This window comes from Stegastes partitus, unplaced genomic scaffold (assembly GCF_000690725.1).
Source record: "Stegastes partitus isolate 25-593 unplaced genomic scaffold, Stegastes_partitus-1.0.2 Scaffold682, whole genome shotgun sequence".
In the NCBI taxonomy this organism is placed as follows: Eukaryota; Metazoa; Chordata; class Actinopteri; family Pomacentridae; genus Stegastes; species Stegastes partitus.
Window position 1 is genome coordinate 109,083 of NW_007578413.1, and position 11,408 is coordinate 120,490.

The 11,408-nt window shown below is 43.1% G+C and overlaps 1 protein-coding gene across 1 annotated transcript in view; it reads right to left on the minus strand.

Annotated features, from left to right (window-relative positions):
* Window positions 1-11,408, minus strand: part of LOC103363696 (contactin-associated protein-like 5) — a 156,789-nt gene that overhangs the window by 85,832 nt on the left and 59,549 nt on the right. The window contains exons 7-9 of the mRNA XM_008290551.1: window positions 10,510-10,789; window positions 1,998-2,141; window positions 642-801 (exon numbers count right to left, since the gene is read on the minus strand). Of these exons, the coding sequence (XP_008288773.1) occupies window positions 642-801; window positions 1,998-2,141; window positions 10,510-10,789 (584 nt within the window). The remainder of the gene's footprint in view (window positions 1-641; window positions 802-1,997; window positions 2,142-10,509; window positions 10,790-11,408) is intronic.

The following is an 11,408-nucleotide window of genomic DNA, read 5'->3' on the forward strand; positions in this document are numbered from 1 at the left end:
AATTTAACACAAAATGCAGCAAATGGGACAAAAACAACAGAAATATGACAAAATCCTCCATAAAGACATGAAAAAAACCAACAACAGACACAGAAATGGGACAAAAAATGACAACAAAGAGTCAAAATGGAAACAAAACAATCAAAATTGGACAAAACCAACAATAAAGAGACACAGAATGACACAAAATGCAGCAAATGTGACAAAAACAACAGAAATAAAACAAAATGATCCATAAAAACATGAACAATCCCAACATGAGACACAGAAATGGGACCAAAACCAGCGACAAACATTTAAACCCAGACCGGCGAGACTGTAAATGACTCAGCCCGGTTTGTGTAGCTGCTCCGTTGTGGGTCGGTCCACAGCTCAGCAGTGTAACGGCGAGCAGCTCGTTAGCATACGCTCCGGCTGAGGTTCTGCTGCTCTTTAATTGGACCGCCTTGTCAGCTTGTTTGTGTCGGCAGGACGAGATGTCAGCGACTTCCAGCGCAACACGCTGCCGTCCTCAAATTAGCAGCGTGGGCACGAGGAGCCGAGCCGCCATCGCTACGCCCTGACACGGCCTCATGCGGGCCGGCTCGGTTCTGCTGCTGCCTTCCTCTCATTCAATTAAAGCAAACCTTCGCTCGCCTCACCTGTCCTTTATGCTGCACGTGTCGAACTGCAGCTCGTTGTAGTTTCCCAGCAGCCCCTGCTGCACGTGGCTGAGGTTCACCGGCTGGCCGTTGATGAAGACGAGCTGCATGCACCCCTGGAAGGCTGGCGTCTGGGCGTGGCAGTCCATGGTGGGGCAGCCTGGAAGACAGCGCGCAGGGTTCAGGGTCAGGACATGCTCATTAACCCCCAGCAGGTTTAAAAGGGTTCTAATGCATTAAAAAATCACCAAAATGACACCGTTAGCCAGAGGTACAAGCTGTAAAAACTGAAAAATTAGTTGGATTTCCAACTTACAGAGGGTCCTTGAACTAACCATGTGTGACATTTGGTCACGTTGGGAAAATTAACCAAATCCAAGCCTAAAATCGCAATAAAAATTCAGCGTCCTCAGCTGAACTGCAGGCAGTGTTTACACAGAACAGATGTGGAAACTAATTAAAAATATAAGTAGGAAAATGTCTATAATATGTGAAGCCTCCATTTTTTAAAAAAAATATAAATAAAAGAAATATGTAAAAAAAATAAAAAAAAAAAAAATAATTGTTTGCTTTCTGTCTTTTCTCATTTCTTTGAGTTCTCTCTACTTAAAGTCAGGATTGTGCTGTTTTCATTGGCAAAAATTACACCAATAATCAGAGCGACTGTAAAACTGTAAAAACAGAAAAAATAGTGGGATTTCCAACTTAGTGACAGTCCTTGAACTAATCGTGTGTGACATTTGGTTTCGTTTGGAAAATTAACCAAATCTAAGCTTAAAACTGTGACATTTCATCAAAATGACTTTTTGTCTTCACGCCTCATTAAAAAAAAAACAAAAAAAAACGCATCAACAATAATTTAAAAAAATAACCACAGCCAGTCAAAAAAAACAAAATAAAATAAAAGTTCCTTGACCCTGAATCCACAAGTCTGATCAGTTCATGTGGAAAAAAAAAGAATTTACCAAGTCTCAGCTTGAAATCGTGATATTTAATCAAAATAACTTCTTTCTACGTCTCACTTAAAATCTGATAAAAAATAAAGTGTTTACTTTGAGCAGATTCTGTAAAAAAAATAAAAATTCTGCACTATTTGACTGAACCGTGAAGCCTTCAGTGACTCTGCTGCTGCGAACAGTCAGGCGACGAAAATTCAGGGAGTATAACATCTACATTTTAAATTTTTTCAGTTTTAACATCCACATTTTTGATTTTTTTTCCTTTAACATCCACATTTTGATTTTTTCTGCTTTAACATCCACATTCTTTAGACTTGTACTTCTGATCTTTCCGGGAGACGACACAGTTCTGTGGTCAGAGGGTGAAACAGAAAACGAGCTGCGAGGCTCCACCGACCTCCCAAGTAGAAGTTTCCTCTGGACTCCACCTGATCCCAGAGCTCGATGGTGGACGAAGGCTCTCCGTCCACCGTCAGCGAGATGTGAAGGTTCCTGGTGTCGAGTCTCACCGAGTGCCACAGTCCGTCGCTGACTCGGTGACCTGGAAGAAGACGGGTCACATGTTCATGCTCGGTTTACACGTCTGCAACACGCGTGTTCAGGAGATCTGGGTCAGTTTTAGCATCATTTCCAAGACGTTTTGGACCATTTCTGAGCCAGTTTTTTAACGTTTGGAGTCATTTTCGTCCATCTTTGAGTCTTATTCCAGACGTTTTATCAGATTTGTTGTGTTGGACACTGTTGGTCCATTTTTGGCATCAAGAAGCTTTGTATCATTTTGGGAACATTAAAACACATTCTGGTCAATTTTTGAATAATGTTTTAAGTCATTTTTCATCATTTCATGCCACCGCTGCAGATGTTTTTCCATTTTGGACATTTTTTCCTCTTGTCCGACTATTTTTGAGTCTTTTGTTGGCAAATTTTAAAACACTTTGGTACATTTTTGGGTAATTTAAAAGGGTAATTTTAAGTTGTACAAGTCTGTAAGTCGTGTTCTTTTCCCCCAGCAGCGACTGTACCGGCGTGGTTTTGAATTCAAGACATTTTCATCAATTCTTCTCTCATTTTCAAGACATATCGTCTCATTTTGGGCACATTTTGAGCAGGTTAAAAGACATTTTGTAAAACTTTTGGGGTCATATTGCAAAAATTAGTATTTTTTATCATGTTGGACAATTTTTGAGTCATTTTTTTGAAGTTTATAGACATTTTTCTAGATTTTGAGTCATTTTCAAGATGTTTTGATACAATTTGGGAACATTTTGTGTGACCTTTTTGGATTTTGTTGGACATTTTTCAGTCATATTGCATGTTTCCCCATATTGGACAGATTTTTATCACGCTGCACAGTTTGTGGACACATTTGGAGTTATTTTAGACAGATTTTTGCCAAATTAAAACCATTTTGCGACTAGTTTGAGTCGTTTTAGACACACTTGAAGGTATTTCGGACAGTTTTCGTGCCACTTTGAGCAGGTTTAAAAACATTACAAACCACTTCTGAGTCACATTGCATTAGTATTTTCACATTGGACATCTTTTCAGGTAAATTTTGGGCTGATTTTTAAACTTTAAACGCCTGTAAGTCGTGTGTTTTTCCCTCCCAGCAGCTACTGTACCGGCGTGCTTTTGAATATTCATTTTGGCTGCTCGGCTTCAGTCAAAGACGCACTTTGAGTTGCGCAGCAGCTGCCAGTTCTGCTGTCAAACGGCGAGCTTCCCTCTCAGCTCGGCTCCTTCATGCAGCTGTGTGCGGTGACACCGGAGAGAGTTTCAGAGCTTCCAGCCTCCTCCGTCACTCCGAGCACCGTCCTCCTCCGCTCCGTCAGCTGTCACACAAACTCCGGCTGCATATTTTATCATGCAGATGAAGCGGATATGCAAATGTGCAGCAGATTACTGTAACGTCAGCGCCTTCCTGCTTGTTAATTATCCTCAACAAGTCCTGTAGGTGCATTAGCGGCTTTGATGGGAAGCAACAGCAGCTTATAGTCGAGCTCGTTTGGCTTTTAGTCGGGAAATAACGACGAAGCTGCTCATCGGTGGCGACAGCGGAGCAAACGGTGGTTTTAGTTAAACCCTCTGAAATGATGGTTTTTGTCTCGTCTGGCGCATCTGGAGTCGTTTTGGGCTTCAAGACATTTTGATCAGTTTTTGGGTGAATTTTGTGTCATTTTAGGGAAGTTAAACCAATTTAAACCGATTTCTGAGGAGCAAGTTTTTCCTTATTGGACAAATTCCTTGTCGTGGATCATTTCGGGCCATTTTTTTTTTTGCAAGTTTCAAGACTGTTTGTTAAATTTTTGGGTCATTTTTTGAGTCTAATTGCACCAGTTTGTGTATATTGGTGAAGGTTCTGTCACGATGTGCAACTCTTGAGCCATTTCAGACACATTTTGAGGCATTTTAGATTATTTTCACGTCACTTTGAGCAAGTTTCAAGACATTTTGATCAATTTTGGGTCATTTTCAAGATGCTTTGTGTCATTTTTGGCCAATTTTTGAGTCGGAAGTTTTTCCATATTGGACAAATTTCTTGTTGTGGATCATTTCGGGCCATTTTTTGCAAGTTTCAAGACAGTTTGTTAAATTTGTGGGTCATTTTTTGAGTCATATTGCAAGAATTTGCATATATTGGGAACATTTCTGTCATGGTGGGCAACTCTTGAGGTGTTTTGGTAAATATTTTAAGTCATATTGAAGACATTTTTCCATATTTGGACAAAATTTGAGTCGTTTTGGACACATTTTGAGGCATTTTAGACCGTTTTAAAGTCACTTTGGGCAGGTTTTGATCAATCATGGGTAATGTACAGCATGTTTTGCAAAAAATCTGGGCAATTTTTGCCACATTTTGGACAACCAGCTATCAAACAGAAATGACCCGCCACTGATCTCATGATGATCCACCGACTCAACGACCGTCCAACCGGACGGCGTTGTCGATCACATTTAGAGGGAAGGCAGTCGGTTTGAAGTCCACGTTTAGAGTCAGCGTGGTTCGCTTTAGGGAAATATCAGATGCTTGGTTAAGTTTAGGTGTCATTATTTTTTGGGGGGTTAAAATACAGTCCTCTTACTAGACTTTACTAGAATTTCGCCTCCATTTTCTGGGTTACCATGGTGACAAGGCCCTATGACATATGGTTGGTTGAACATGTTGGTGATCAGCTCAGCATCCTGGATGGAGATCTCTGGTTCGAACAAAATGTCTGCTGTAACTAAAAATAATCAATGATCCACGTAAAGAATCTGTTTTTTTGGGAAGCTGCGGGTCGGAGGGTAAATCTGCCATTTTATGTAACTCCATGTTGGCCTGAATCTCCTCAACCAAAGTAAAGACGGACCCAACAGTCCACCAGAACCTTCCTCTTTAAGCCGAAACATGCAGCTGAACCTTTAACTCGTCACATATAATCACGCCGACGCTCGAGAAAATTGGATCTCCGCTGAAGTGACGCCGACGGCTCGTCTTCACGGAGGACGACCTCTCAATGTCAGCGGAACCGTCGAGCCGCACCTCGGCGTTAAATTAGCATCCGGACGAGCCGAGGCGAGGCGAGGCTCCGAGGGGACCGGGCGGTCGCGGGACTTATTTCAGTTGGTCTAACAATCACATCTGTCCACGCTCTTGGGAAAACTTGAGAATTTCAGCGGGTTTAATGACGCCTGTCGCTTACAGCGGGGCCTTTCATCCCCGAAGACTGCCGGCGCCATGGGCGCTGTTTCCTCACTCCATTGGCTGTTTCATGGAGGAAGCAGCGCAGCCGGGAGGGAGCGCTGGGCGAGCATTAATCTGGGCTTCTCTTCGGCCCGCTCGGGTCAGGAATACCTCCCCATCTCCTGGTCCTGACGTGTCAGCGCGCTATCTGAGACACGCATCTAATCAGAGATCTGTGGCGCTGCAAAAAATAAAACTTCTCCTCTCCGAGCGCCTCTGCTGCCTCCAGGAAATACAGTTTCATGTGACAGTTTCATGTCATTACCGCTCCAAAGCTGCACTGGCAGCTGTCTCATGTCCTTGACAATCCCATCTGGCAGCAGAGATGCAGAGCAGCGAGGTGAAGGAAGCCGGAGCTCGCCGTGGATGTCGTTACCCGCCGATTCCACCGCAAGACAAACTCTGCTCGCCTGAAAATTAAGCCTTTACTGTCGCCGCACATCATTTCTGGCCGGAACAGGGAGGATGGGCTCCAGCGTCGCTTCCACGTTAACGCTCCCGCGCGCTTCACCAATCAACTGTTTTTCTGCTTAAGCTCTCCTGGTGTCAGACTGACAAATAAGCAGCGGTAAACATGGAGGTGACACGTCCAATAAAAGGGAGACGAGCGGGTCGCGTTCAGACAAAATGACACCAACGGTAACAGCCCGAAGCCGGTTTAATGACGCCGACGTCGCCGTGAGCGATGAGACGCTGTCGTACCTGCACAGGTACAGTCTGAGAACATGACGTTAATTAAAGTCTCCAGGCTGAGATCCACAGCTGGCCTGTTCTCTGAGCTTTCACTGAGATGCTGCTGTTAGAGGAAGACGAGCCTCCAGGAAGCTTCTTATAAATAAAAATAATCAGTTAAATGATGAGCTACAAATCTATAAGTGGCTAATTATAAATTATAGGCAACCACCTATTACTTTTAATTACATATTTATTACTTTCACTGATTATTTAGCGTTTAGCTAATTACTTTTTATTTTTAGCTATTTGTAATGTTGAATTAACTGTTTATTACTTTAGCTATGTGCTATGTTTAGCTAACTATTTTTAGCTAACTATGTGCTATGTTTAGCTAACTACTCATAGCTAACTAATTGTTATGTTTAGCTAACTATTCGTAGCCAATTATTTGTTATGTTTGGCTAACTAGTTGCTACTTTAAGCTAATTGTTTATTATTTTTAATCTGCATTACTTTTAGCCAAACATTTGCTATGTTTGACCAGCTAACTATTTTTTATGTTTAGCTAACTATTTGTTACTTTTAGCTGTTTTTTTTTCTTAGTTTTAGCTCATTATCCGTAGCTTTTAGGTATTTACTACCTTTAGCTAATTATTCACTTTGAGCCAAGTATTTGTTGTGTTTAGATAAATGTTTATGACTTCAAGCCGAGCATTTAATCAGTTTAGCTATTTGTTCTCAATCTTTTTCTTCTTATTCTTCTTCTTATTATATACAAATATGATAAAACACAGTTTGATTGATGAAATAAATTAAACTAACTCCAAAGTTTCATTTTGGACCAAACTTTGACAGTTTTTAAGTAATTTTGGACAAACTCTTGGTCTTTCCGGCTGATGTTTGAGTCCTTTTATCCAATGTTCTGAGTTATTTCTGAGGTTTCCAGCCAGTTTGAACTACTTGAATCATTCTGGGTGATTTTTAACTCATTCTGGACAACGCACAGCTCCACACGGTTCTCAGAGAGTTCCTGCATTTAGACAACCGACAGTCAGAGTCCAGCAACAGGTGACTTGTTTTAAGTCAAACTGATGCCGACTGTGCTCAGCGACGCTCGTGTTTACCGACCGAGTCGATCCTGAGCGGCGCTCGGGTCTCAGTGTTTGGTTCCGATTCAGGACATTGGTCCAGAAGAGGCCTCCAGCTGCTGTCGAACATCCTTGTCGGCGTCCGTCAGCGTCCCGGCGTAATGAAGGGATCCACCCCCTTGGAGCGTATGGTTGCTGCACGCCGGATAAATCTTTGCTTTACACACATTGGAGATCTCGGGGATTATCTCCCCGTATGATAATGGTCTTCTTAAGCGCCCGAGTTTGTAACCGAGATGCTATCGGCGCTCGATAATAATTTCAGCCGTGACCTCCAAAACCGGAGGAGCCGAGGAGCGAGACAAGGAATCCTAATGCAAATAATTGAGTAAATAAACAGACAAACGCCCCAAAGTCACTTTATATCAGCCTAATGGCAGACTCCCTCTTTACCGAGCTAAATTAATTTGCGGTGAAACCTCCACTTCGGGTCAAACTCTTCCCGCGCTGCAGCTCCGAGGCTGATGCGTCCTCGTGCACGTCGGTAATTTAAGGCGGCTCGAGGTAAATTATATAAAAGGGAATATGGTCCCTGAGCCGCGGTTGTCTTCTCCATCTATATTTCCCTGCAGCCCACCACCTGCCCAAAGCCTGACTTCCCCAAACAATCACACTTATCTGCGTTATCTTTAGAAATCCCACGCTGAGTATTGGATGATATTTTTCCTCCAAGTAATTCTGAGAAAATAAACTTTATATATATATTTTATTTATTTTTTCCAGGAGTTTATTGAGGACAAAGGTGATAAAAGTAAGTCGGATGAAATTACTGGCTGCAGCTGGCGTGTTGTGTCTCCAGATTGTGGATTAGGGCGACACTGTCTGTCTTTGTCTGCACAAGACGAACACAAACAAGAACCCTGCTGGACTTCTTTGTGCCAAACGGGCTATTTTGGGTCACAGTGTTCACACAGAAGTCTGAGAGTCTGGAGCTCAGCGTTGGAGGGAGAAAACAGCTCTCCTCTCTTGGCTCGCGCTGAAGTCAGGTCTTAGATTTTGGATTAAGACGACATTAAAGCTCCGATATGAGCGTGTTTCAGATGGATCGGATTCTGTGTTTCTGTGGTGATTAGACGATTCTCATCCGGCCGAATTCTCATTATTCAGGCGCTCGCCGGAGGTGTTTTCATGAGGAGAAATGTCAACAGGCTTCCAGGATTAATCCGTTATTTGTGACGGCAGGAGGATCGAGCCGAGCAGAGACCAGCGACTACAAAGACTCACGAAAGAGACACGAATGGACCACAGAGAGGCCGAATCAAATGAAAGAGACGCAAACTGAAGCAGGAACAGGTGTGGATTCAATGCAAGAAGATAAAATAACTTGTTAGATGCAAACAAAACACCGACTGGCTGCAAAGAAACAAAAAAAAAAAAAAAACTCAAAGAGCCTCGAATCAACAGAAACGCTAAATGATGAGAAATGAATTCAAAATGATCCCAGAGACGCACAAAACGACCAGAAAGAGGTCAAAACCGACACAAAATGAACACAAACGGATTCAAAACCGACGCAAACAGAGAAAAAAACAGCAGGAAAGACTCACAAAAACACCAGAGAGACACAAATAAAAAGAGACGCAAAATGAACACAAAGAGACTCCAATCAATAAAAATGACAAATAAAAAACACAAATAGATGCAAAATGATCCCAGGGACACACAAAATGACCAAAAAGAGGCTAAAACTGACACAAAATGAACACAAATGGACGCAAAATCAATAAAAACAGACAAAAACCAGCAGCAAATACGCACAAAATGACCCAAAACAAACACTGAGAGGAACAAAACAGCAGGAAAGACTCACAAAAACCCCAGAAAGAGACACAAATGGACCGCAGAGACACGAAACCAAATAAAAAGAGACGCAAAATGAACACAAACAGACGCAAACAAACATAAAACAAAAGCAAAGACACACAAAACTCCTTGAAACAAAAACCAGGAGCCAGAAAACTGACAAAAAGACACAAACAGCGACAAAGAATCACATAAAGAGCAGAAAGAGACGCGACAATGAACACAAACAGATGAAAAACCAAAAATAAAACAGAGACACGAGAGCAAAGAGACAAAACAACGACAAAGAAACAGATAAAGACGAAAAAGACTCACAAACGAACCACAAAGAGACAAAAAAACCAAACAGGAAGAGACACAAAAGCAACACAAACAGACAAAAACACCTTTTAGACTCGAACCTATAAAAATGCAAAACGAACACAAACGGGGAGAAAACAGCGGCGACAAAGACACACAAAGAGGCCGTAAAGGAACGAAACCAGCAGGAACGAACACAAAGAGACGAAACGAACACAAAGAGACGCACAACAGCTGCACAGGGAAAGAAAACCAGATGCAACAGGACCAGAAAGAGATGAAGAGCGACTGAAAGAGACCCAAAAGATGCAAACGGCAAAGATTTACCAGCAGTTATTTCATAAATCAATAAATTTAATAAAAATATTAAAATTTAATGAAGTCCAACTTTCATTTCATCACTTCTGTAGTCGTCTGTTAAATATGAAGCTAAAGAAGCTACAGCTACTGATTTAAATATTAATGTAGAGCTTTAAATGTGTCTTCAGTGGATTTTTACTTCCATAGCATAGAGCATTTATGCTAAGCTAACGCTAATAGGGTCAGCGTGAAGGTTTCCTACAGAGCAGACACACGAGGGGGGTTCTATAACTATTGATTTAAATATTAATTTGTGAGCTTTAGACATGTCCTCACGTGGACTTTAGCATCTGTAGCATAGAGCATTTATGCTAAGCTAATGCTAATAGTCTCAGAGTGAAGGTTTCCTTCAGAGCAGACATGAGGGGGTTCAAGCAGCAAAGATTTATCAGCGTGTTGTTGTTTGATTTGCACCAACATGAAGGTTTTTGTTGTTTTAATAACAATATGCAGATTTTTTTTTTTTTTTTTAATAAAGTCCAACTTTAATTTTCTAAAAGATTCAAATCACTTCTACAGTCGTCTGTTAAATGTGAAGCTAGAGAAGCTACAATTACTGATTTAAATATTAATGTAGAGCTTTAGACGTGTCCTCAGGTGGATTTTTGGTATTTATGCTAAGCTAACGCTAACAGCCTCACAGTGAAGGCTTCCCACAGAGCACATGTGAGGATTTGTGTCTTAGCTTTTCCTAAAACTTTTCCTTTGAAGCCGCTGAAGGCCAAAAGCACGTCGACTGGCTTCAACCTTTAACATCTCTGACGTGCGTTCCCATGATGCTCAGCGCTTCCTCTGGATGCGGCGCACACTCCAGATGCGACCTGATGATTAAATCCACAGCGCCTGATTAGCGATGCGCTCCGGGGCTCGGAGGCTGCCACGCCGGGGTCGGGACTCACCGGCCGACGCCTCCGACTTCTGGCGTCCAGACCCGTGGAGGCTCAGGCGCAGCCAGCCGCTGCTGATCTGCAGCTCCAGCTTCTGGGGACTCGGGTTGAGCTGCGCCGAGAGCAGCAAGCCGTCCGGGTTCCACGTCCGGAACTGGAAGCGGACGGCGAAGCCCCCCGAGGCCGGCAGCGGCGGCGGCGGCGCTGACGGCAGCGACAGGAAGCTGCTGCTGGAGCTCAGGAAGGTGCAGGCCACCAGCTGGGGCGGCGAACACGAGAAGGTCACGTTGCCCTGGAGGACGAGAGAGCAGAGATTTACATGTCGGAGGAGGAGGAGGAGGAGCAGGAGGAGCAGGAGGCCGGCGTCGTGGGAAATCCGTCTGGAGATAAATGTCATGTTGATGCGCACAAAGGGGAGCAGATGGTAAAGAAGCGTGAAGAAACAGTCGGCGTCACCTCGACCCTGGATGTTCATAAAACTGAATTTATTTGTCAGCTGCAGCCACTTCCTGTGAATTCATAAAGACATGAAACGGCTGCAGCGTGAGAGCGGTGAGCGTTCAGAGAAAGATCAGGCGGACCTCATCAGAACCAGCTGGTTCTGAACGTACAGCAGCTCAATGGAGCCGCGCAGTGAACAGGAGGCTCCAGGTTTATCACTCTAATGGACTGTTTCCATCATCTCAGAACTTCATCAGTGCAGCAGACAGACACATGACATGTAGGAGGAAGAACACATCTGGGTTCTGCTAGAACCTGACACCAGATCAGTTAAAATAGGCACAAAGACTCAAAGTGGCCACAACACAGGCAGAAGAAACAAAGACCAGATCAGATTCAGTCTTTGAGATCCCTGGATGGATCTGAAATGAACCACAACCTTCGTTTGTCCATTTGGACCCTAACTGTGG